The 27,534-nt window shown below is 37.3% G+C and overlaps 2 protein-coding genes across 5 annotated transcripts in view; both read left to right on the top strand.

The window, feature by feature from the left end:
- Nucleotides 1-21,825, top strand: part of POLK (DNA polymerase kappa) — a 35,290-nt gene extending 13,465 nt beyond the window's left edge. For all 4 annotated transcript variants that reach the window (XM_068423678.1, XM_068423677.1, XM_068423676.1 and 1 more), the window contains 13 exons: nt 46-165; nt 3,820-3,972; nt 4,354-4,485; nt 6,015-6,168; nt 8,394-8,609; nt 10,319-10,443; nt 10,607-10,773; nt 13,559-13,591; nt 15,278-15,374; nt 16,606-16,777; nt 17,650-18,606; nt 19,777-19,828; nt 19,988-21,825. In XM_068423678.1, the coding sequence (XP_068279779.1) occupies nt 46-165; nt 3,820-3,972; nt 4,354-4,485; nt 6,015-6,168; nt 8,394-8,609; nt 10,319-10,443; nt 10,607-10,773; nt 13,559-13,591; nt 15,278-15,374; nt 16,606-16,777; nt 17,650-18,606; nt 19,777-19,828; nt 19,988-20,072 (2,463 nt within the window). In that variant the 3' untranslated portion in view covers nt 20,073-21,825. The remainder of the gene's footprint in view (nt 1-45; nt 166-3,819; nt 3,973-4,353; nt 4,486-6,014; nt 6,169-8,393; nt 8,610-10,318; nt 10,444-10,606; nt 10,774-13,558; nt 13,592-15,277; nt 15,375-16,605; nt 16,778-17,649; nt 18,607-19,776; nt 19,829-19,987) is intronic.
- Nucleotides 21,826-27,401: 5,576 nt separating this feature from the next.
- ANKDD1B (ankyrin repeat and death domain containing 1B) overlaps nt 27,402-27,534 on the top strand; it is a 30,916-nt gene continuing 30,783 nt past the window's right edge. The window contains exon 1 of the mRNA XM_068423688.1: nt 27,402-27,477. Coding sequence (XP_068279789.1) covers nt 27,402-27,477 — 76 coding nt within the window. The remainder of the gene's footprint in view (nt 27,478-27,534) is intronic.

Raw genomic sequence — 27,534 nt, 5'->3', positions numbered from 1 at the left:
GAAAAGACAAACGAAAACATTAGTGTTTTTGCAATTTTCTTCCAGGGTTCTAGATTTTATGAAAATGAACTTAAAAAAGATCGACAAGTTAACCAACGGATTGAAAAAATGATGCAGCTAAAAGAGAAAATTACAACACAACAGCTCTTGAAAGCACAGCTGCAGGTACTAATCTTGTAAAGACTTTTTGGAGTAAAAGACAAATTATAATCATTTTGGTGTATTCTAGTTTATTGCATTGAATTCTGGTGATAAGCACAACGTTAACAACGATTTTTATTTTAGTCATGCAAGTAAAAGTGCACAATGTTTTGATGATGTAATCTTAATTAAAATTTTCTAGAAGAATAGATTGTAAAATTACTCCAAAATGTTCTCTAAATGAATAAAATGAAGCAAAGTAATTTGTGTTCTAATTCTGATCAGTTTAAGGAGATGTCACTATGGTTTATGTAAAAGTTTTGTTAAATAACTTGTTAATAAGTATCATGCAGTCTTGAGTTTAGTTTCTGTTTTTGTAATACATGTATGTTTGTGTTCAGTGGCCTGCAATGGGATGAAGGGGATCAGTTGTCAACTCTTCTGGGTATAATTTATTCCTTATTTATGCTAGTTAATGAAAAAATCATCATGGCAAGCAGTCACAAGAAATACACGTTTCCTGAACTTGAAGGATGAAGAGGCTATTTCTCTTCTCAAATGCTAATGATAGATAATAGTAACCAAAGTATAACTGTGTGTGAAAGGTTGTTAAAAGAAAACAGCACCAAAGTTGCACACTAAACATTCTTAGGTGGAACAGAATTAAAGTTACTTGTAGAAGCTTAATTCCTTCCCTTTTTCATTTGTACTATGATTCAGTCTTTAATTACATGATTGCTTGCTATTTTTCCCTAACAGGATTCCTGCTTCATTCAGTGCACAGTGCAGACAGTGTTCACTGAGTGGGCAATTATTCAATATTTACTGTTGTCCTCGTTGTTCAGTGGGTGGCCCCAAGCTTTATTTGTTGTACACTAGTCTAATCCAGCTTTGAATGCATAATTACCGACTTCCTCATAGGCTTTTCTATGTTGTGCACCACATAGTGTGAATTCTTCAAATTATTCTTGCAATAGTACAGCACAGTAGAGTGATATTTTTGTTTTATAGATGAGGAGCTGAAGCTTATGAAGATTAAACACATCCATTAATTTTGAATGCCATTGTGAGGATTATAGGTCCCAAGCTTTGGTGTACAGTCTTTTGTTCATTGCAGATTTGCAAATCCCATCTGTAAATTAGATGCTAGTGTCTCAAATTTGTGCCCAGAAAGCTTGCCATTACTGAGTACCTCTGAAAAGTTTGTTATCAGCCTGTATGCCTCAACTGTTTTTAGTTAATCTGTAACATGGATCAGTTATGTCTGTGCTTGTCTGGGTGGTTTTTTTTTAGTTTTCTGGGGTAGCTTTTAAGTAATTTAATTATGAAAAAATACTTCAATTTCCATCCTTCCTTCACCACAGAACTTTTTGTTTTACAGGGAACAGTCTTTCTTATAAAATGAATGACACAGATCCTATAAAATTAGTGTATAGTTATGTAATTAAAGAATATATAGTGCACATAGTGAAAGCAAATAAACTTGAATTGCTTTGACTACCCCCACACTGTCTTTTTCTGAACTTGAATCTTTGCTCTTGCAACATGTTATTTTCTTTTAATGTTTTGTATGAAAATTGCTCTTTATAGAGGAAAAAAGAAGCTTAAAAAAAAGAGAGAAATTCTTCCATATAGGTCTTACTGGGACCTGAATTTCAAACCCCATGTTTGAAATCTTTATGCCACTTGCTCAAATAGCAGTCGTATTTATTTCCAATGGAGTAACTGTTAAGTCAGGTGCCGTACTGCATGAGAACTGTCATTAGAGGGGGATAACATGCACACTTTTTTGCTGGCTAATTTTAGATCTTTGCTGCTATAAAAACATCTCGAAATCTTGGATTTTGGGTCCTTCCTCGGTATGCAGATAAGCTCTAGTTCATGATTGTCATTGCCCAGTATTAATTAATCAAGCAATTTGAATTTGAGAGTAACCTGAAAATTATCTGTAAAGTATAGTTTAAAATAAGGATGCTTTTCATTATTATAGTGTGACGTGAACCCTTGCTGAATTAGTAGCGTAATGAAAATAATGTTAATTCCTCACTTTTTTTTTTTTTAGTTGTTATTTGAATGGCTTTCCCCTTGTGTTTTTGATTTGTCTAAACCAGATTTCTCAGCCTCGGGGAGCATACTGTGCTCTTTGGTATGGAATAGCCTAGTTTGAAGCCCGATTCTAGCCTTTCATCCCTCAAATGAACTTGGAATGAAACAGAGAAAAGACTTTGTAAATCATTAGTCAGCAGTTTAGTTAGAACATTCATAGCCACTTGCCTTGGTTCACGTGTCTTCAGCTCCAAAGATGGGTTTTTGGATAAGGTTTTTATGTTTTTTGTTAAGCAGCTCTGTCGAGGGGAAAAAGAGAGAAACTCTCTTCAAGTAACTGTGCAAATTGCATGTAAACATTCCTCTCCAGGACTATAAACCCGTTGTAATCAAGCCAGAGACATTTCTGTAATGGTAGCTTGGTGTCATGAATGTGTGTGTGTCCTTGTGCTTGCAAGAAAAGTGAAATTTCGGTTCCTTTTCACTACTTGCATTTCTTGAGCTCTGTTATGCCTATTTGTTGCTTTTTTTTTCTAGCAGTAGCAACCTTTTGTTGTGTAAAAAGAGGTTATCATAGTCATTAGTGTGGTTAGATAACCATAGTTTGATAGCACTTCCTTTTTTTAATATATATTTTCTTTTTCACTTCTAGAATGATGTGTGGTACTGCCAACACAGTTATCTTAAATCAGTAGACCTTAAAAATTGCCTGTCAAATAATGCACTCATGCTTTCTGGTGACACAGTTCATACCTCATTCATAGTTGAAAGATATTTCAGAAACAAGCACATGATCTGCAAGTCTTTTGGTAAAAGAATGCGAGCAAATTAAGCACAATTAAAAGTATTTCATGGTGAGGTCTGTGTGCTTGGCCTCTGCCTCGAAACACCATGGAGCTGATGAAGCAGGAGCACTGCTCGCAGTCTGGTAGATGATACATCTTTAACTCCTGGAGTGAAACACACTTTCTATGTATGGGCTTTTCTTTCAAAGTCGCCTTGCAGTTGTGCTAGCAATCCAACCTTATATGAGATGGATTCCTGTGACAAATGTTGAGGAATTTTATGAAGTGATTAACAGTAGCTTACTTAGCAGTAAATGAACCTGTTTGCTTGAGACCTTATTTCTGACAAGACAAGACAGGTGGATCTGCCTGGTCAGCTGTTTCTCTTCCCTTCACCTGACTAGGTCAATTTTCTGAAGTGTGATAGCTTGATTTAGGAGTGTTGGAAATTCTCTAATACCATGGTTTTGTTTGGTTGTTTTTTTTAAATAACGTGTATCACAGTAGCTAAAGCTGCATATTCAATGGTCTTACAAAGCTTCTGTCTGAATCAGATGATTTATCTTCTTCCCCCCCCACCCCCCGCCAGGTGGGTTTTTGTTGTTTGTTGGGTTGGGTGTTTTTTCATTGGAGTTTTGGGGTTTTTTTTGTACCGTTTGCTGCAGCAGTGTTCTCTCTGAGAGCAAGTTTCATCAGAAACTTGGCTGGGTCTTTTGTGTTGGTGCTGGTTTGGGTTTGTTGGGGTTTTTTTAACAATATGCCAGATGCATTTGAGTTTTAGAATCATCTGTACGGTTGCACTTCTGCCAGATTAATAGTTTTTCGATTATTGATTTATTCTGTTCAGGTGGACAAACTTGTGACAGAACTGGAACAGAGCCGTAACCTTAGCAGTACAATTGTACACATTGACATGGATGCCTTCTATGCAGCTGTGGAAATGAGAGACAATCCAGAGCTGAAGGAAAAGCCTATAGGAGTGGGATCAATGAGTATGTTGGTAAGGCCGAATGTCAAGCTAATACAGAAATCAATTACATAAATCTAAAGCCTAATAAACCATACAATAACAACATAATGACACTGTTATGTAGAGAATTTTTGTAAGTGTCGAAAAAATAACAAAAAGAATAGAGGAAACATCTGTTCTTAGACTAGACCGTATAAGATGGATTGTATTTTTCAGTAAAAAGTATACTGATGAAAGTTTAAAGGATGTAAACAGATTGAAAGGCGGTGGGGTGGGTGGGAAATGCATATAAACTCTCAGCCTTGTCAGTCTTTTCTGCTTGGAGATAAGTGATTAGATCTTGATTATTTAACACTAAACTTGAAGAAAAACTTGATTACTTAACACTAAACTTATTTAATCTCTCCTAAGTCCACCTCAAATTACCACGCTAGGAGATTTGGTGTACGTGCAGCCATGCCTGGATTTATTGCTAAAAAGCTATGTCCACGTCTAACTATAGTACCATTAAACTTTGAAAAATACGGCAAAGTGAGTAAAGAGGTAAGTCTGAAAGTGCTCTCTAACCAAAAGTCAGCGTACTTGGTTTTAGACTCTACCAATACACATCAGTTCTAGATAATATGAAAAGTGGTAGTTTAAATATTAAACTCTTCAGTGATGTGGCTCTTAACATGAGTTAAACAAAACATCGGTGCTTTTGGGCAAGGAAATGAAAAAGCACTGCATTTACCCATCTTGCCATTTCAATGAAGTCTAGTGATGCTGATAGAGATTTTCAAAATGTGTAGTGAGCTAGTGATACCACTTGACCCTTATTATTCTTCAAACTTCAAAACCATGGAGCGTAATCTAATTACTAGGAAGCTGCAAGTACATAGGAAACACGGAGATAGTAATTTCATACAATGCATCATCATCCTTTCAAATGCTAATTACTGGAGAGAGAAGCAGAGAGCATTAGTGAGTTCTAAATGCAGATGCATTTGTTTTAAAAGAAGGGACTTTAAATAAAGAGCAAAATCCTGTTTGAAAAAAAAGAGCCAAGATTTATTTATTTTATACAGCTGCAATCTCTTCACATAAATAAAGTAAGCTAATTACTAATTTTTATCCTCTTTGATTTTTCTCACTTCTGTTGTTAAAAAGCATATATAAATGTGAGCATTTCAGAATGGGTTAGAACTTGTTAAGTATCTTGGATTTCATGATATGTATTTCATTTATTGTTTGATGGGGTAAAGTATTGAAAGTTCAGGCTGATTTGGTTTTTTAGTTATATATTTCTCTTGTGATTTGGATTGAAAATATTTAAATTTATTTCATTTTGTCATTAAAAGTTGATGAGTGATTCATATCTTTAATCACTTTCAGAAAGATGAAGTGCACATGAACAAAAGTTGTGATACGTAAGAATTTGACCAAAACTGATAGAGAAAAACAGGATGCAGTCAAATTTTCCTCCTTGTTTTAAAAAAAAGTGAGGGGAAAAAAATAGAAGAAAAGGTAGAGATTTTATATTGACCATTTAATTTATTATGTTGCCTTTTGGGAAGATGCACTTATCACTAAAGATTTTTTGAACAAGTTTTGCTTGTGGCATTAACCAGTGCTCTAAAACGCTGGCTATAACTTTAGTTTGAACGTAATTTAAAATGTAGGGGGTTTTTTTTAACCTTTGCATATGTGATGTCTGACACACAGTGTACAGAAAGGTGCATCAGCTCATGTGCTCTCCTGAGTTCCCAGGTACCCAGAGTTTTATTTATATGGTTACTGCAGTGTCTGTGAACCAAGTGTCTGTGGCGTTCTTATACGCTCATCTTAATGACCTCTGCAGTAAAATACACTGCTCAAAATCTGTTTAATTCTCGCTTACTATTGATATCTTGCTACTTGTGAGAAGCAGTACTGTAAGTTTCCAATATTAATAAATAATTTGTTCAATAAATATCATTAATATTGATTTGCCATCTTGAAGTTTCAGATCACATTTGTTCACCTCATAATTGTGTGTCAAGATCTGCTCTTACAGCAACAAGGCTTTAAACTTTCACTATGTGTTTATCAAGGTTAGAGAAATACTGACCGAATATGATCCCAATTTTATGCCTATGGGCCTAGATGAAGCCTACCTGAACATAACAGAGCATTTGGAGGAAAGACTGAACTGGCCTGAAGAGAAGAGAAGATTCTTTTTTAACACAGGAAGCACTACAGAAAAAGGCAAGCAAATTTCTCTCTTTTCATGGGGTCACCTGACACTGAGGGGACAGATGGTTTCTTTTAGGGATCCTTGGCAGAATGATGATGGCACTAAATTGTAGTTACAATCTAAGCTTTATTTTCTGAACAGGAAATTATGATTAGTATAGTACACAATTTATGTTTAGAATAGCACAGGATTTCTACAAGCAGAATCCAATGTAGTACAATCTATAAGTAGTGTAATACACAATTTATAGTACAACTTAACTTACAATTTCTAATCACCTGGACCCTCTACAGATTGGGTCAAATCTTAATACATGGTTTGCTGTATCAACGTAACAATCATAATCTAGACTCAAAGGTCATGTACAAGAGTACGAGTCACTCCCTCAGTCCTCAGAGGAAGCAGACGATGGTGGAGGCACCCCTGGCCACCAGCAGGTCCCAGGTCTCACTGTCCAGCAGCAGTTCTGGTCCAAGTTCCCCCTTAGGACTTGTAACTGCTTGGGTTTATGGACAGTGCTCTGGGTGCTGTTACGCTTCCCTGTCCTGTGGCGGGGTCATCAATAACACCGGGTTGGCCGGGCGCCTGTGGCCTTCAAGGCCGGCAAGGCAGGGCGTAATCGGTCTGGTGCCCAGGAACCTTGAGGCCAGTAGGGAGGGGAAGAAGAAATCTGTTTGGTTTGTCTGCTTGGTGCACAGGACCTTCAGGGCTTGATAATGAGGGGAAAGGGAATGAACACATGACCCGCTCGGTCCCAGAGAATGGCTGCTTGCCATATAAAGTGGTGTTAGTTATGCTAACCACACTACCAGCGGTCAGGAGCAGTGGGTACTGGTCACTCATGCATATAATGTAATCTTCAGATAAGCTGCACACATAGAAAGTGTAGATACTTATTAAGTCCTTGCATAATTCATCCTCCCATATACTTTTTTACCTCCAATTTGTTAATTTACAGGTTAACTTCCTCTGCTACTCACCTGTGCATAAAAGGTGTGCTGCTGATGATTTGGAGTTCGAGGATTTATTTTTTTTTAACCTGAGTAAAATACGTGAAAAATGGTCTAGGTTTACTAAACCCAATTGTGTGTTTTAGGTGTGTGTTTTTCCTTTACAATTCAACATGATAATTTTGCAAATAAGTAGTAGTAATCTTACAGTTTAAGGAGGTGTAGAATGAATAAACTTACTGTTCTAAAGGTTATTTGTATTTTGCAAAGATGTTTCCTAAAATACTGTAGCAAGTCCTGTACATCAGAAACATGAGAAATTATCTGCGAAGACTGTGTGCGTAAGCTCTAGTTACATGATTATTTTACAAGACTAAGAATGCATAAAGTAATGAGCACTGCAGAAGTTACAGTAATGCTTAAGATATAACTGGATTTTACTTGGCTGTAGAAGATGGAGTTGGAACCACATCCACAACTGTATACCCAATTGGGAATAATAAAAAAGGAGTCATGCAAATGGTTGATGCACAAACCGGAACATTTATATTATCAGTATTCAAAAATTGTCTAAACAGCCATTAAGAGGATAATCAAGGATACAGTACTACTGAAAAACATTAATAGAATAGAAAGAAGCAAACTGGTGTAGTCTTTACAAAACAAACGTGACTGATGTGTAGTCATGTGCCTCTTCATACTTCTCTGACATCTTTATTCTTCTAGAACACAAACAAGCCCTCAGAATATGAAACCATAATAATAGTTTGCAGTCAAAGGGCTACTGACATTGCTTGTTCTGCTCTGACTGCAGTTGGAAACAAGAAGCTCACCAGGCTGATGGTTCTAGAACTGAATATTCCAGAGCACTAATTTTCTTTGGAGAATACAGAAAAAACTTCTGCAAAAGATTTTTATTTCCACAAAAAGAAAGGAAGCATCTGGCCTTCGCTCTGATATGATGAATATCAGAGTGCCAAAATTTTGATGTTTTTCTGCAACAGGCTATTAAACCCTGTTGCTTTTCTGGAAGTTATGTCCAGTCTCCTAACCAATTCTTCAAATCCAAGCCAAGCTCAAATCATATTAAGAACAAAGCACTTAAGACTCCCCTTTGTTAAAACAAAAAACAATGTAATTGCGTTGGCTAAATAATTGTATATTTTTTTTCCAACAGAAAAAAATAAAACTGCTAATAAACTCTCCTCAGCCACTGCAGAAGGAAATCAATAAAAGTACATGTTTTATATGGATGGATTAATTGTTTGTGTTTCTGTCTAATGTAGATAAAGATGATATAAATATGCCTGCCAAAATTAATGATGATGGATACGCTTCTTCCCCGGTACTGTTTGAAGACAACACACCTCTGATGGATGACCACCCTGCACAAAGAGATCAATCAGTGGAAAATGCAGTTGTCTTTGGAACTTCTGCAGAGGAAGTTGTGAAGGAAATTCGCTTTAGGATTGAGCAGAAAACTCAACTGACTGCTAGTGCAGGTATTCAGACACACAGAATAATAATAATGCTTTGTATTTCCACAATGTCTTCTACTCTAATCTCAGAGGGCATTAATTAAGAAATTAGCATTGCCACAGCATTCTTGTGCTGCAAAGAAATATGCTCTTTTTGCAAGTCTGCAAAGACTGTGAGTTTCAAGTGTTTCAAGGGATGTTATGGCTATCAAAGCCACTCTTGGTTTTTGTTTTGTTTTGTTTTTTCTTAATCATAGAAACAGTTATATCATCTTTTTGCTTCTTTATTCTTGAAACAGAAGTAATGTGGAAGAATGACCAATGTGCTCAGGAGCTATCTTAGCACTGGTGCTTGTTGTTTTAGTGCTTCATGTAAATTGTTTTTGTAAGCCAGTAGTCATAGTGAAATCTGTCACTGGTTGCTAAACTACTGTTAGTTTGAATAGCAGATCCGTATTGTTAAGTATTTGTAACAGTTCTCCATGCTGTTCCTTGCTTAAGGCAATATCAAAATTCATTTAAAAGTTAGCTCTCAGAGAAGTAAATACATGTTGAAGCTAATATACTATTCACTAGTTTTTTAGTATTTACCATTCAAGTTTTGTGTCTTTTGGCTTCAGGCAACCCACCTGTAATTCTCAACTGTTTTGATAATAATCTGGATTAGGTCACTAAAAAAAGTATATGTCCCTATCCACTTAGTTTAGATGTCATCCAAACTACTTTGTGAACCAGGTCAGTGAGGCATCAGGGAATATTGAGCTTTATGAAGCAGATGTGGAAGGCCAGGGAAGTGTTGAATGTGAGCAAAGGTAAAGGAAACACCTAGTAGGAAGAAGCAGGATGAGACTTCCTTCCCGTGTATGTTATCTCATGAGTGGTAGTAAAATATAGTAATTTTTTTCTACTGAAATTTTGTCTTCCTAAGGATAAGTTAGTGTTTAGAAAACAGATATAGCTGTTATAAGGGCATCAGGGGTTTTAAGCCCCAAAATGAAAAACAGTTAGAATGCTAATTGAAAAAATTACTTCTCCTATCTTGAATAATACGTTGTATCAGTGAGCAAATCAAAATTTAGATCACTAGGGCTGTAGTGCAGAATAATTCTATTTTTCTTGCTAAACCAATTCCAGCGTTCATTTGTAAAAAAACAGTTGCTTTGATAGAAAAGAGCAATCCCTCCTCACCCCTACCAGTCTCAGTGAAATATATACATATATTTCTAGCAGTGGTAGACCACAAAAGACTTTAATTTGGTAAATTTTGTCAAAATTAATTTAGTCATTTTGCTGAAATACAAGGAAGAAATATCTCCTCATTAAGAGTTCATTATAACTGCTGTTGTAAGCATTTCCTTTTGTCTTACCATAATCACCATCATAAAATCATTCAATCATGTAACTGATGTTATTTTTAAACACTTGGTATTTAACCCCTCGTGATCGCTTAATGCATATTGTGTTACCCTGACTATCTTAAAATAGTAGGTACACTTTATCTGGTGCATCCATTGTATTTAATCTACCACATGTATTTATGTTCTCACAGGTCTATTACAATTTTTTTTTCAGAATTGTAACAAATCTGGTTATCAGGTGTTGTCACTTTTTTGCTTGTGTTTAGTCTTTGCCAAATGCCTAGGCTACTGTTGTGCTTTTAAATATTGGACAGTTGAAATTAAATATTGTCTTGTATTTTTTAAAAATAAAGGTTTTGTTTGTTTGTTTTTAAGGAATAGCGCCAAATACAATGTTAGCAAAAATGTGCAGTGATCGTAATAAACCTAATGGGCAATGCAGAATCCCTCCTGAGAGACAAGCAGTGCTAGACTTCCTAAAAGATTTGCCCATTAGAAAGGTAAGAGATACCATGACATGTATGTTCCTTATGTTCTAAAAGCAAGATTTCTACTGAAGAAAAATACTTTTCTAGGTAATCTGCCCATTTGTGTTTGATTTAAATTGTTGTTGGTATTGGATCTACAAAGGAAAGTTTCCAACATAATGATACTCTTTTTCAGGTGCCAGGTATAGGAAAAGTAACAGAGAAGATGTTAAAAGCACTTGGAATTGTGACTTGCTCAGAACTTTACCAGCAGAGGGCACTACTTTCTCTTCTTTTTTCAGAAGCATCTTGGCGTAATTTCTTGGATATTTCCCTTGGTTTGGGTTCAACACATTTGGAAAAGTATGTTTAAGGTTTCTTTCTGCTGCGTTTACATTTTTCTACATTTTTCCTTGTGTATGTTACATACTGTACATTTTAAGACTTATTTTATTGACAAACAAATATTCTGAAAATTTGGCTGCTTTAATATGTTTCAAAAGATCTCTGATACCTGTTATTGTTATACTTATGGCCAAGATACACAGAACAGCCGAACATTAAAGAGCAGAAGTTTGTACAGCCATGTCTAATATATGAAATCCAAAAAGTCTGTCAGAGAAGTTGTGCATAAGTATCTATCAATAAATCAAGTCAGTATCATTTAGGTTAATCTTGTAATTACTAAAATAACTAAAGAGAAATGAGTTAACCTAAGCAGAGGTGTTCAGTCCTGTTTCTTCTATAAAAGCAATATACATTCATTGGTTTTTATTATTATCTGATTGTAATGAAAATCACATTGGTATCTGATGTTCTCTGGTGGTAAATTGTCAGTTTTCTAATGAAAGTAAGTGAAGTTTCTGTGTCTCCTATCATGTTTATGTACATATTTGTAATATTAACTTGTGAATTTGCTGGAATAGAACTGAAGATTTTTATATCCTTCCTCATATCTGTTCCTTTAGGGTTCATACTACTTCAATGGCTTTTCAGCCTCCTGTTTGGGAGGTGAGAAATCAGTCTTACTAATAAATATATCTTTTCAATAATATGCGTCATTTCTGATCTTGTCCTGGATACAAACATGGAACACTTGTTCTTAAAAAAACCCTGTCCTGGTTTGGACTAAAACAGAACCAATTTTCCTTTCAGCTACGTTTCTTCTAAGTAACTGCACTTTCTGAAACTAACTGCATGTTTTGCAGACAGTGTATGCTTCTAGGACTGATAACACTTGAAGTTTATAGTTATTACTGAGGTACTGGTAGGGATGTTATGCAGAAAGGCTCTTGTTTAGACTTACTCCTATAGAAACCAAGGTCACTGCTAAATTCCTCACTGATTACAAGTGAAGAGCCACAGAAGGGTCGCACCTGCAGGGAGGAGTGGACAAGGCAGGTGACCCAAAACTGACCAACGAGGTATTCCATCCCATACAGGTCATTCTCAGTATAAAGCGGGGGGATCACGAGGGTCACACTCTTTCCTTCTGTGGCCGGTGTCCAAAGAGGACTCTGTCCATTTTTCTGCTGCCCCCGATCCCGATCTGTGCGTTCCTGAACCCAGTTCCCGTCTGTCACTGAGTCCAGTATCAGACTTCCTGGAGCCTGCCAGGCAGTGCCAGTGGTGACCGGATCCTCATCGGGGGGGAAACTCGAGCTTGGTTTTGTACATGTTTATATATATTTAATTATTTCCATTATTATTATACTCTCTTCATTATTATAATTTATTAAAACTGTTTTAACTTTCCAAACCATAAGTCTGTCTCCCTTTTCTCTTTTCCTTTCCTTTCAGAGGGGAGGGAAAGGGTTAATAGAGAGCATCTGCCTTCAGTTTAATAGCCAGCCCAGCTTTAAATGGTGACAAACGCATAGCATTTTGCTGTTTGCATAACGAAGAGTCTTAATTTAGAATTGAGTCCTTTCTTTTAAATATTCTTTTCTTAAATATTCTTCTATCCTTCCCAAAGTGCTGAAATTCTATTTTAAAATGGCTTGACAATGATTTGTTTTCATTAGGAGTTCCAAATTGTCTTATGTATGTCTGAAAGACCTATTATATGTTACGTCTATTACTTCTCTGACAGTAATAGATCTTCCATTTTTTCCATTTGACTACAAAATAATGTATACAGTTATCAGTTTGTAGGCTAGTAATGTGCTAGCACAAATCTTTCTTGTGTTTTTTTTTTTTTCTTTTCAGAAGTATGTTGACAAAATATGCAGTAAGATTGACTCTGTGAGGGTGACTTGATAAAAGATAAAAAGCAGTTTTCCAGATATTTGTTTCTGTTAAGATAATGCAACCTCAAATGGTCCTTTAATAATTGGTGCACTCTCTCTCCTTATTCGCCCTGTTCAGATGTTGTACAGTCTGGGAAATCTCCTAGTACATTAAGAAAAAAAGGGAGCATTTCAAAAGCCAAGATTATCATTGTGAAGGGGAACGTGTTTTTAATGGTGTTGTCTTAAGAAATTTATTTCTTGGGTTTTTATTAGCACCAACTTGATTTCAGTGATTTTAGTGTGGAGAAAGCAAGCCCTTGACATACCAACACCTGAGTCCTTAGTAAATGGTTCATCGTATGGTCACGTCTTTGACCACCTTCTTTTAGGAAAATCTGAGGATACCGAATTTGTTATTTCCAATAGTTACAAACAGAAAAAGGACCTAGAAATAAAATGCTCTGAGGGACTCCTTATATGCAGAAGAGTTGTTAAAGGGTGCTCAATTAAAACCAGAAGGAAAAAAAACAACCAAACAAAAAGCCTTAACACATCACCTTTAACATGGGCAATAATTTAGACAGAAAGCAAACTAATTCCTCAGATAAATATTCAAATATACGTAGTATTTTCAGTGGTTTTTTTTTAAACTATTTATGTTTGTTGACATCTGTGGCTGATCTATGTCTTTACTTCATCTACAGTAGTCTAAATTTTTTAAAATAGTATTCTCCATTTCATACTTGCTTAAACTTCATGTACAAGATTTGTACAAGATTTGTAGAAAAAGTTAACATTCAGGTTTTATAGAAGAGACCAGTATTAGTTATTGAAGCATGATTGGTTGACTCAGAGTTTATTGAAAAGATAACAGTTCTAGGTAAAGTAAGTATAATAAATTGTTTTTCTTTTTAAAGGGATGGAGAAAGAAAAAGTATGAGCACTGAAAGGTATGCTTCTTTTAATATTGAAAAAAATTACATTAATCACTAAACCTAGTTAATGCCAAGTAGTGTGTACTTTTCTTAGTCATATAATTTCATTGTGTATTTATGTGTTGAAAAACCACATATACAACAAGCTCACTAAATCAGATTCAGCCTTTCCTTATTATTTTTTCCTTGGCTTCAGAATACTATGGAGGTACTTCTGTCAGTTTGTGTGTTCTCTTTTCTCATCGCCTGATTCTCCTAATGCCTTTAATGCATCAAAGTGGTCTTTAAGCCTTAATATAGGGTGGCAATATATAAGGGCTTGAATATGTTCCAGTTTAATGTCAGTATCAGTCTAGTTGCCTGCAGTCTGCAGGTATAGCATAAGGTAGCATAAGTATAGCATAAGGTAGACTTGCAAAGCAGACAATAATTTTGCATGGTTAACTAAAATTGGTTACATTTCCTAACTTTGAGACTTAATAGTTGTGGGCAGCTTAAGTAGGCCCCATAACGTTTGGTACCACCAGAACTGAGAAATTTATGGCTGTAGTCTTGTGCTGGTTTGCAGGCAGACAGATAATCTGGGTAGCCTCTTGTACCTTTCTGCTTTTCTTTCTTCCTTCTTTTTTCCCCAAGGGAAACGGTTTTAGACCAGAGACATCAGTGGGCTGCTGTGATCATGAAACTAGTTTATATGGGAGGAAGAGGTGGGCCTGAAACAGCATTCTCTCTATCCTGTCCCTTCCGAACTTTGGACTTTTACAGCTTCCCAATTACTGCAGCATTGCCAGGATAACATGAGTTACTCCTTGGATAATGGCATGGGACCCACAGTAAAATATTCATCCGATTAGTTTGGCAGCATGCAAACATTCTTAGGGGAATCTGAATCATAATAGAGGATAACTTTTCAATAGGATTAGGTAAACCTGAATATAATTTAGAGATGTGAAACCCTGTGTTAACTATAGGGACTTCACACTCGTAAATGTAAAGCCTGTCATGAAACAATGGATCTGTGAGACCTTTCCAAAGGCATCTGACGGCTGTAGGTTTTGCTTCCCACTTCTCTTAAAACCACTGCTAACTGAAGGTTGCCTTTCCTCTCATGTTATTACTAAAAAGCAGATGCACGACAAAAAAAATTACTGTAAGTCCCCTGCTAAGAAGCTCTAGCAAAGGCAGTTAGCGATGTTTTTGGCAGAAGGATAGCTTTTCCTATTTCCTAGACATAATTATCCTAGCTGGCATCTTCTTTTTAGCATCTGCATTATTTATTTGATACTTGGTTCTGATGTTGACTTTCTAATCCTTTCTTTCTTCTGATGTTACACAGCACTGTACAGAGATTAAATACAAGTAACTTGGCTGGCTCCATGAATTAAGTTGGTGTTCGTATTCTCTCTTGCAAATATTTAAGCATTAATGACCTTAAATCTGATATATTTTCAAATAGTGCATGAAAAATTGAAAGCTAAATTATTTCATTATTTGAACAGCTTTGCAGACATTTTCAAACACGTAATGTCCACAGATCTTTCTGTATAATATTAATATTAATTTTTCCTTGAAGTAAACACTAAAACATGTACAACCTTCTTCTGATGTAGTTTTTTTTAACTGTACAAAAAAATACTTTTTGGCAGCCACTGAACAAATTTTAGTATTCATACTGAAAAAAAGATCATATCTTTATCTTAGAACATTCAGTGAAATAAATGCAGCAGAAGACCAGTACAACTTGTGTCAAGAACTTTGCAGAGACCTTGCTCAAGAGCTACAGAAAGAGGGACTTAAGGTATTTATATTATTCTCTGTTTACTTGCAAAAAGACAACACTTTGCACTCAAACTTATTAAATTCAGTGTTAGTGTGAATGCTTTCAGCAGCATCATACCATGCAGTCTATCTTCAGGAGTCACCATTCTTTAATTAGCAGATGTTTAGAATTATTTAGGCAGCATTGTGATATTGTTCAGGTGGCTATCTAATAATGTGTGGAAAGAGATAAACTAATTAACCAAGTTATTTAGCATATAAACATTTTATGCTAAAAGCAGTGTTTATAAACATTGTCTATGAGCTGTGCTTTGGTCAATCATGTAATACTAATGTATTTAAAACTCTGTATTTCTCTCCCATACTCATACAGGATCCAGTCAATAGCCAGTAGTACAGTTTAAGAAGTTCACATGTCCCAAACTTGCTGGCGAGTTATTCATACTGTTCAATGGTATGAATAGTAGGAACAGTCCCTGTATTACTTATCCCTGAATTTCTCTTTATTATCTAGAAAGAACTGCTCACATTTTCTATAGAGGTCTTTATGGTAAGGCAAGGAATAACATTCAAGACCTACAAGAATTGTGATTAGTCGTCTTCAGCCATAAAAGGTTGTCTCAAAAGATAACAGGTTGAAAGGGAAATCATCAGCTAAGAAAGACAAAGGGGTAACCTTACAAAGGCACCAGAACAAAAGGAGTATCGTTTATTTACATTTGGATGGACACACTAAATCACACAAATGGTTTGGAAGGTGTTGCCAGGGGAATATCTGTGCCAAACACAGATGCTGTGTGTGGCTCTGATAGCACCATGCAGGAGGAAGGAAGTTTTCAGTGAATCCTTAATTGGATGACACTTACACATCCTTAGCAGTTTTCCCAGCAAAGTTGAGTTTCTGAAACGGAAAGTTTCCAAGTGAGGAAGTAATCTTTTGTAGATGGCATAGAAGTTGTGACTGTAGCCAGAGCATGAAACCTATTGAACTTGTGCTGGTGGCACGTGGTCTGCTGGAAACCATACCCAAATGACCCAGTTCAGAGAATTCAACTTCAGCAACAATTCAGGAGCTAGTGCAGAATCTTGCAGAAAAATTCTTGGCAGTGCCCCTTGCTGTACACAGATAAGCACACAGTCTTGACTGTGGCTTTAGGGCCCATATATAGATGCTACATAATAATTGTTTCTGTACTGTATATGGCATGCTTAACCTTTGTCTTTTTTTTTTTTCTTTATTTTTTGTTTAGGGTAAAACTGTTACCTTGAAGCTAAAGAATGTGAACTTTGAAGTAAAAACAAGAGCTTCAACTGTGCTGTCTTCTGTTTCTACTGAGGAGGAAATATTTGCTGTTGCTAAAGACTTGTTAGGAACAGAAATTGACAGTGTTGCACCACACCCTCTACGGATAAGACTTATGGGTAAAATATTTCAAACTCGTGCTTCCTTTTAAGAGTTAGATCTTAATAGTGTATTAAAGTAATAGACCATGCTCTAAGGTAAAATCGATATAAATGGATTTATCCTTTCTCTGTTACCCTGGTAGTTTTTGCAAAGTGCAACAGGTCTGGAGTGCTGAATGGTGACTCAGAAATGTTTTACTAATTGAGGTTGTACTTTTTCTACCACCTGTTAACCCTGGAACAACATACGCATCAGCATGAGAGTAGAATCTTAACGCATAGCAGTGCTTAATTCTGCTGCCTTAGAAAAGCTTTTAAATCTGCTTTGCACCACAGCAACAGGTAGTTTATGTCCATAAACTCTTTTAGAAACAAACGCTTTAAATAAAAGCGCTTATAGATATGAACATGCTGTGTTCTGCAAGAAATTTGAAAATTCCTGTCAAAAGTAAACTCTGTGTTTTGATTCTAAGACGCATATGTTTCAGGTGCTTATACATTCTGTTTGAACGATTCAGTGATATAGAAAACACTTGTCTATGGTAGGCACGCACTGAAGAAAAAATAATTTGATGGGGAAACTTTCTGCAAAACTCTTCCAAGCTGAGTTCTATGTAACTGTATTGTATTAAGTTTATAGCCTCATGTTATAGTGCAGTCAGTTAAAACTTCATGGGTATTGAAATTAATATTATGGTTGAGCAAGTGTTTGGGACTGATAAAATTGTATGGACCTTGTGATCCATTGGGAGCATTTGCAGGTAGTATAGCCTCTGTTTAGAGATAAAATGCAGCATTATTGAGTGGATGTATACCTCGGGAGGTGTTAATTAAGAATTAGTATCAAGTTTTCAGAAAATTGGTATTATAAGTTTGCTTTTCATCATTAGGTGTACGAGTATCAGGATTTCTAAGTGAAGAAGAGAAGAAGTACCAACAAAAAAGCATTACAAGTTTTTTAAAATCAGGAAAAGAAATTGGTTCTCTTAGGCTTCATCCAGGGAAGTCCAACCAAGAATATTTCACAAAATATTCAGAAACATCTCCCAGAGGGAGTTTTTTTGATAAAAAGCGAGCTGCAAGGCTACTAAACAGTGAGAATCATTCTCCAAATGAAACTGTAGGTAAGCAGCTCTTTAATGATAGGAAATCATCAGCAAATTTTGTGGAAGAAACAAACAAGGTCACAGACCTAGAGAATTCTGATGTGTGTAAGATCTTCACCTGTCCTGTTTGCTTTGAGGAGCAAAGCAGCAATAATTTGGAAGAGCTTAACAGGCATATTGATGAGTGCCTCAATGGGACTCTTGCTAAAGGTACTATGGAAATATCCAAGAATGCAAATTCAAGAGAAAATACACTTAACTTCCTTCCACAATTTAAAAATGAAAATGTTGATGAATGTCAAAAAAATAAAACAGATCAATTAGCAGGAACAGACCAGTCTGCAAGGACATCTGACAACTCTACGAGCAATAGCACAGAAAAATTCACTCAGATAATATCTGATAAACCTCACAGAGAAAGACAGCCTAGTAATCTCAGTGATACTGCTAGAAATGTGTGCATGAAACAGTGTCTCTTCCCCAAAAGAATTTCACAAAACCATGAAGAGCATTTTGAAAAGATTGAACATGCAGAAGAAACCAGTTCATCCTGTTTCTTTGAAGCCAAAACCGACAGTGTTCTTGTTTGTCCAGTTTGTAATTCAGAACAGAAAACCACTAGTCTTGTGTCATTTAACAGACATGTGGATGTCTGCTTAAATAAAGGCATTATCCAGGAGCTGACAGAAAAAAAAGATTTTCCTACTAAGACTGACAATATGGAAAACTCAAACAGAGTTGGTGAGTATGCACATCAGAATATATTTGATTATTCAATTATCTGCTTGTGCAATTAAAATAATTTGGCAATGGTATGCTTTGAACTTTTCAGGGCTTTGAGATTTTTGCAACAAGTTTATTTGAGTAAGGCCTGTGTAAGAGTGAACATTTTTATTTAAAGAATATCAAATCAGTTTTCATCACAAACTAGATTTATCAATGTGATGGTAGTTACACAGTGCATTCTCATTTGCTACAATGGTGACATATGAATTACTGCTCATTTCTGTAAATTGCGTGTTTGCTACCCCCCAGCCATGTTCAGAAGGGTGTTTGTAAGGCCACGGAGATTTAAGTGAAAATCAAGGAAAACATCTTTGACCTGTATGTTTCTGAGATTTAGTTGACAGAAAAGTTCCATTATGTAATGTGCTGGCAAAACCAGAGAGGTGGTGAACTAAAGGATAGAGGCAGGAACTTGCAAGCCTGTTTTACATCTAATAAAATATATCACATAACTGCACCTGTAACATGCCAAACCAGTAGCATATTTACTCAAGTAGTTTCTCTTTTTGATGAAGAGTTAATCTTTGGCCAGATTAGAGAACCTGTGCAGGTAGTTAAATATCTGCTTAAAGTAGCTTGTCCCTAATCTAACTTGGGAGCTTTATAAGAGGAAATTAAAATGCTAGTGTATCAGAGTTATCAGAACACAATTAACACTTACAATATGAGTCTTTTACACAGAGAATTTTATAAGCAATATTGTTGTTACATGTGCAAACAGGCTTTGTTTTAAATGAAAAACTTAACTGTTGGCAAAGATTCTTTTTTCCTTCTGCAGGATAAAAAAAATGAAAAATACAGTTTTCAACAACCGCCTTGAAAATTGACTATGTTATGCTGAAATATTTCTGAAAACTACAGCAAGGTTCAAATTAATCTGTTAGAATTCAATAAACTAAAGGCTTTCTGGTTTTCTCTTTTAAAAATATTAATACAAACTACAGTACTCAAAACTGCAGTTAGTAAAATGTTATCTGCTCCTTCAGACAGATTAAATCTCATTATGTTAAAAAAAAAAGCTTTACCCAAAACTGTTCTTTTAAAAGTACCACCATGTATGTAATTCCTGAAGCATTCTTTCTTTGTTGAAGTAATTAATTTTTGTTGTTTCCAATTTCTTTTCAGGAGGTTTAAGCAGAGGACAGCAATGCACAAATTCATCACAAGGAACAAAAAGGTAAGGGTTTTCTGGAAACTTCAGTACACAACTCATTTTAAAATAATGAAGTTTAGAAAAATATTCTATGTTGTAAAAGTTAATGTAGGTATGCATTGTATATTTTAACCTCTTACTGGTTTTTGGTTTTGTTTTTGGTTTTGTTTTCTTTAACTTTAGGTCCGGACTAACAACTTCACAGTCAGTATCAAAAAAGGCCAAATCAAGCAATTCCAAGTATACAATTGAAATGTTTTTTAAATGACTGTGTAGCAACATATTCTATATGAAATATTTCATAGTGTTTTATGACTGCAAATTAATTTAGCATTGGTGGTGGGCTGGATTCAGGTACCTGTCACTTTGGAGCCATTGCATGCCTGTGCAAAAAGAACGTGATGTTTGAGGTAGAAGAAGAGCACAACTGAGGTAAATATTTTTTTTTTTTGAGACTAATACTTTTTTTTCCCGTTGTTTCTGAGACTCAAAATTTGCTAGTGCTTCGACTGTGTTTATATTGAACATGTGGAACTTTGTTAGAGTCACAAGCAGCCTCATGAATTCTTTCTGCTGTTCAACAAACACAACAGGGAGATTAGAGCTGCCATTGAGCAAAACTGTAGGGCAAGTTCCCTAGAAAGCAGGAATCATTAGCTAGGGTGCCACGCTGCACTTACTGAAGGCCCTCTTCCCACACCTGACCTGCCATCTTCTCTGTGTTGGTTGCATTGGCCATGGGTAGCTCAGACTGACACTTCCTTGGACAATTCAACACCAAATTTGATTGTGGTATTAGCGTGTGATAACAAAGAAGAGATGAGTTCCTTGATTTCAGCTTACAAAAGACTGTCTTCTCAGTGGACAGAAAATTGATGGGTCTCGCGGTTTCAAAGGAAAAGATCAAGAATTTAGAGCACAGTCAAGCTTCCATTGTTGTCAGTGAAAATGACTTCAGTAAGAGTTGATGCACCAGCCCTGAAGGACTCATTGTGACGAGATACAGGATGACTTCGCTGATTTAAAAACGTTAATAAACTTGTTGATGAGAGAAGGATTCCTCCAGGTTAGTCAGACAAATGTTGCTTGATCCTTGGCCTTTCCAAAGAGACTGAGAAGTTCAATTTTCTTTGCAATTGTGAGTAGCACTAACTTTACTCTAAATAAAAGGTCTCACGGTGCAATAATAATATGAATGATGTGCAAATATGCAAGATGTTGAACCTTTTTATTGTTTACCTATCTTTCTCTTTAAAATTATTTTGTATTTCTGAATAAACAACATTTTATGAGTGCATGTGTGGAAGGAGGAAGTTGTAAAGTGCAAATATTTAAAATACTCTGTTTCGACTTTTTTCTGTTCACAACAAATTGCTTAAATGTAGATGTTTTATTATAATTAAATATTTATTAGCCAAATAATTTATGATGACAGCATATTTCTTATAAGTTATACAAACAATGTCAAACCCTGTATGAAATATAAATTGCTTTTTAATTGCAAAATCTTTAAAAGAAGTGGCTACTAGAGAAGCATCTGTTTTGTTATTTAATTGTATTGGAAGTACTTTGGGGTTTGCTTGGTTTTTAAACAAACAAATGTGTATCTGGTGTGTTTTAGATGCCCAGACTAAATCCAGAACGTGCTTTTTTGTTTCCAGACTTGCTGGAATGATTTAACCATCTGTACCTGCTCATCTGTTTGTTTGCTAGATGCCACTGTACCCAGAGCTCTGTTATTTGAATTCATGTCAGTGCTCCCTTATCTGCTTTGGACCAAATCAGCTGAACTAGTTCAGACTATGTCAGCTGACTCAGTTGACTTTTTCTAAACCAGGCAAGTGAGCATTCAGTATGAGCTGTTCTGTTGACAGAGGTGGGAGCTGGAAACTTTTGATAGGAAAGACATAAAAGCAACTGAGGGAACAATGACTTAAGCTACCACTGCTGTTTAGAAAGTGAACACCTGTCACTTTATTAGTTTGTATCTGTCTGATTCAATAAAGTGTAGAATCTAAGTATTACCTTGTCATTGTGTTTCTTTAAAATGTGTATTTTTACATATGCATTACTTTGCAAAAAGTAAACTACTGTTAAGGGCTTGAACAAATGAAGTTAGTTTGGCTTAGCCTCAGAAGTTGTCTTACCGTCTATTTTAAAAAAAGTTTCATAGAGTTATCTGAGTGTCATGAAGTTAAAGTTGTGGACTATGTTAGAGTTAATGTGGAAATTTAGAGTTAATGTGGAAATTTAGCGTGATTCTAAAGCCAGAAATGTCTGTCTTTTGAGATGTGTGTAAAAATACACCTTTTGGAAAGGTGATTCTGTGTGTTTACAGAAAGTGCTTGGTGAGATTATTGTAATGTTTTCTGTGTAAATTATTCACTGCAATGCAAAACAGAAGCCTTTTTTTCTATTCCTTGTAGTTTCTTATACCACATTTATTACTGTTTTTATCTGAAGAAGGCCTTCGGTATACAATTAAGTGTTGTCATAAACTTCTGTGATACAATTTTTCATTTCAGTTCTTGTAGAGAAGACTGTGTAAGCAATGTTTTTATAATTGACCTTAACTGAAAATCTTTTTTCATTAGCATCTGGAAATTTCTTTATAGCTGTGTTTAACTTAATGTATAAATTATTTCCTATGTGTGAGACATTCCACATTTAACAATATCCACAGTTCTGAAGCATGTTAATAATCTAGGTTGGCAGTGGATGAGAATTTTTGTGTAGTGTATCTCTCTTAAGGCAGATATATATACTTTATCTTGAATTCCTCTTTTAGTTATGAATTATAAAGAAAAAGGATGACATTTGTGTGATCTTAATGTTCTTCTCTAGCAGTTCTGAAGAAAGGAATGCAGACAGCATACACATGACCACAAAGCATTTATCTGTAAGGAGGATGCTCGGCGTAAATGGGACAGCCATAGAGATACTCCTCCTAAGAACAAGACTTGCTTGAGTTTATCTTGTAAATCCTCAATACCAGAAAACTTAGGCTGTAGAATAGCATTTTCCTGTTGAATCTGTTTACTGCTATCTATAGTAATATCTTCATTTAGTTTTGAGTTTTGAAATATCTTGCCTACAGAATGTCTTTCTGTGCTTGGATATCACAGTGACCAATTTTGTTTATTAGTTGTCTGGCCTGGATGTCTCAAAATCTTTTATTTTGAGGAACTTTCCTATTGGGAATATATAAATATTTTGGCTTATGCTGTTTTGTTTTCAGAGTTGCTAAAGTTCCACTTCAAAGGTTCAGTAACAGGCATGAACATCAGCAGTTTGGGCTTGAGTTGCTTTGCCTGTAGCTTGATCCATGTTGGAATTATTTTTGGGATGGTTTATCACATCCCTGTCTCTCTCACAGTGTAGTATGCAAATCCAAGCATAAAGTTGGAGGCATCAAGAATCATACTGCCTGCAAGTGAGCCTAGGGAGCAGCCTGCAGGTGCCAGAATTTGTTGACCAGCTGGCATTCTGGGGATCTCTGCTGTGTCTTTTCTGATTGCCATTTGTATATGTGAGCATCTGTTGAGCCTCGGCCTCTCCATTTCTATGTTCTCATTACTACTCACAAGCAAAAGCAAGTGGCAACAGGTAGCTGTAACCATAAGGGATGAGGGGAGGAATTAGGGTAACTGTAAGGTGTTGCAGTTGCACAGGCTAACAATTCCTGCACCATAGGATTCAGAATCCTGCAGAGTTCATCTTTCAATAAAAGTACGCAGTTTAATCAGATTAATACACAGTTTAATAAAAACATAATACTTGCTACCTTGACTTTATCTTCAAATCTCATCTTCTTTTACAGGACATAATTTTTATTTGTTCCTCTTTATGCACTATTCAACATGCTTTTTTCTTACCTTAATTTTTTTCTTTATATTTGTTCTACTTGTTTATGTATTTATTACTACTGTTATTCTAAATATTTTAAAAAATGCTCTGAGTTCCTGGCAGAGAGAGCGAGCTTTGTGAGGGCAAGTGAGGAAGATGTTCCAGTACTCCCTTGCTCTGCACTTTGTTCTGGATCCTGCATCTTTGTTTGTTTCTGCATCAGTCTCTTCTGCAGGTTGCTGGGGCCATTTGAAAGAGTGAAGATTGTGGGAAGTGGTTAGAGAATGTGGTAAACTTGCTATTTGCAAAGTTTGAGCACATAAAGTATAGTTGTACTGGCAAAGGTAGTTAAGAGACCAGGGGTACACCGTGAAGTAGTATTGTGTTGAAGTAGTGTAGTATTGTGTTGAAGTAGTATTGTATGCACCCCAGAGTAATGAATGAACTGGCAAATGAACTTGCCAAACCACGCTCTATTATCTACCGTCAGTCCTGGTTAACTGGAGAAGTTCCAGCTGACTGGAAATTAGCAAATGTAACGCCCATCTACAAGAAGGGCCGGAAGGATGATCCAGGGAACTATAGGCCTGTCAGCCTGACCTCGGTGCCAGGCAAGGTGATGGAACAGATCATCCTGAGTGCCATTACATGGCACATGCAGGAGAGGGCATTGGGACCAGCCAACATGGATTCATGAAAGGCAGGTCCTGCTTGACCAACTTGGTCTCCTATGACCAAGTGACCTGCTTACTAGATGAGGGCAGGGCTGTGGATGTAGTCTGTCTGGACTTCAGTAAGGCATTCGACACTGTCTCCCACAGCATCTCCTAGACAAACTGGCTGCCCGGGGCTTGGATGGGTGGACTCTTCAATGGGTTAAAAACTGGCTGGATGGCCGAGCCCAGAGAGTGGTGGTGAATGGGGCAAAGTCCAACTGGCGGCCGGTCACTAGCGGTGTTCGCCAGGGCTCAGTTCTGGGGCCGGTGCTGTTCAATATCTTTATAGATGATCTAGACATAGGGATTGAGTGCACCCTCAGCAAATTTGCAGATGACACCAAGCTGGGTGGGAGTGTCGATCTGCTGGAGGGTAGGAAGGCCCTACAGAGGGATCTGGACAGGTTAGATAGATGGGCCGAGACCAACGGCATGAGGTTCAACAAGAATAAGTGCCGGGTCTTACACTTCGTCCACAACAACCCCATGCAGTGCTACAGGCTGGGGGAAGAGTGGTTAGAAAGCGGCTCGGCAGAAAGAGGCCTGGGGGTGCTGATCGACAGCCGGCTAAACATGAGCCAGCAGTGTGCCCAGGTGGCCAAGAAGGCCAATGACATCCTGGCCTCTATTAGGAATAGTGTAGCCAGCCGGTCTAGGGAAGTGATTGTCCCTCTGTACTCGGCACTGGTGAGGCTGCACCTTGAGTACTGTGTCCAGTTCTGGGCCCTGCACTTCAAGAAAGATGTTGAGGTGTTGGAGCGAGTCCAGAGGAGGGCGACCAAGCTGGTGAAGGGTCTGGAGGGTCTGACCTATGAGGAACAGCTGAGGGAGCTGGGGTTGTTTAACCTGGAGAAGAGGACGCTCAGAGGTGACCTTATTGCAGTGTACAACTACCTGAAGGGAGGTTGTAGTGGAGTGGGAGTCAGCGTCTTCTCCCAGGCAACTAGTGATAGGACAAGAGGACATAGCCTCAAGCTTCGCCAGGGGAGGTTCAGGTTGGACGTTAGGAAGAATTTCTTTTCAGAAAGGGTTATTAGACATTGGAATGGGCTGCCCAGGGAGGTGGTGGAGTCACCATCTCTGGATGTGTTTAAGAAAAGACTGGACATGGCACTTAGTGCCATGGTCTAGTTGACATGGTGGTGTCAGGGCAATGGTTGGACTCGATGATCCCGAAGGTCTCTTCCAACCTGATTGATTCCGTGATTCTGTGTATGACAGTAATTAGAACTGGAAACTAACAGCTTGTGTTTCCAGACTGTATGTAAAATTATGATCCTGGTTCAAAGATTCGCACTGTAACTCATGCCCTGTATGAAGCTGCAAATCTGTTCCTCCTTTGGTGCCAGCTTTGTAGGCAAACCTAATCATTCCACTGTTGTCTCTCATTTCGAAAAGGAGAATTAATGTTGCAAGCAGTGGGTCGGTATTACTAGCCCAGTCACCATACAGAAATAAAACTCTTCCTTTTAAGAAGTTTCACTGGAGCATTTGACTCACAGGAAGCAAGTAAAAGTGAAACCTCCATGATTCAGCTATGACTAAATCAGTTACTACTTCTTCTCACTCTGGATTTATTTTCACAGGTTTTTTTCATCCGAGTAACATTCATCTACTGGAAGTACAGTTGATGAAACTGTCTTATCAGACCAAGGTGTGTCAAGTGTAAAGATTCTTATACATCACAACCTGACTGTACAAAAAATGTTTAAAGGAGAAAAGAACAGTGAAATTTCTTCATGTATGATAAGCAGAATGTGAGCAAATAGTTTTGTACCCAGATTTGCTCAATTTACAAACTTCTTTGAGTCTTTCAGATTAATTTTACTATGAACGTGTATGGTATTAATAATCTTGGAAGTTAAGATGACTGTGTAATTTAATTACAAAGAAAAAATTATAGTGAAGGAACTCAAATGTGTCTTCAGTTGTGTAAGGCTGAATACTGATAGTCCTGCATTCTCGGAGCTACTTTTCCAATATTTATTTTGAAACGTTAGCAATATCAAAGGCTGTTTTTAAAGTAAAATTTAACATAGTCACTTTAAACAATTTTTATGCCCTGTCTCAGAAAATCATTGTCTATGTGAAATGAAATTTCAATGCTGGCTTAAGTAGACCAAAGTAACAGTGGACTTCAAGATGTGTTGAGAAATAGGTAGATTAGATGGATCTCAATATGTCACTTCACAAAAACAGCCTTTGGGGATGTGTGTATTTATTTTGACTGGACTTGGACAAAAGCAAATGCAAGTATTGTCTGTCTGAAAATGAAGAGTCTTGTGATTAGATCAGTACTGCTACTGCACATGCATATTTCTGCCTGAATTTACAGCAGAAGCAACTCAGTCTCTTGCATCCCAAGGCTGTGTCAAGCTTGCAGGGATGCAGGGACAGTCACCCTCTCCAGTCCTGTGGACACTGGTTGACAGCAGTGAGAATAATTCCCATGAGGAATTTCCCCCCAAAATGCCCTTCAGCCTGCAGAGAGAGTTCCATGGCTACCCTGCGACAAAGCTGCCTGGCTCCGAGGGTCCCATGCAAGCTGCAATGCCTCTGTGTGTCTGTGTGCATGTGCTTGTGGCATTGGTTTTCAAAAGTGCCTCATTTGATGATTTGGGAAGCACTATGGGAGCAAACAGGACTACCTTTTTGTCTTGTGTGTGTACTTGTAGGTGCAAACTGCTGTTTGCACGCAAGGCTAGCTGCTAGAGAAGACCTGGGGACGGATTGTGCAAGGATGACCGTTTGCTGCCTAGTATCGAGAAATTCTCTGTATTTAGTTCCTGTTTTTTTGGGTTTTTTTTTTTTAAACAAACAACTAAAGCTGCTCTGCACCTCTCCCTCTTCGGATGATGTGGCCGAGTGCTGGGGTGCTACTGCAGGTTTGCCGGGAGGGCGCTGCCAGGCTGGGTGTGCTCTGGTCAGCTCACAGCCCCGGGAACCGGTTTGTCGGGGCTAGCGCAGGGCACCTCCCTCGGCACCCCGGCCGGGAGCCCACTCCCTCAGGTGAGGAGGAAGAGCCGAGGGCAGCGATGAAGGGGCTGAGCCGCCTGCTCCGCGCCGGGGAGGATGCCATGCAGGGAGCCGCGGCAGCCAGCCATGACGGCCGTGAGTGTGGGGGGCGGGTCAGAGGCGAGGCAGGCCAGCGGGCAGAGCTGGCCTTGG

Source organism: Nyctibius grandis, chromosome Z, assembly GCF_013368605.1.
Source record: "Nyctibius grandis isolate bNycGra1 chromosome Z, bNycGra1.pri, whole genome shotgun sequence".
In the NCBI taxonomy this organism is placed as follows: domain Eukaryota; kingdom Metazoa; phylum Chordata; class Aves; order Nyctibiiformes; family Nyctibiidae; genus Nyctibius; species Nyctibius grandis.
This window is presented reverse-complemented; position numbering and strand designations above follow the sequence as displayed.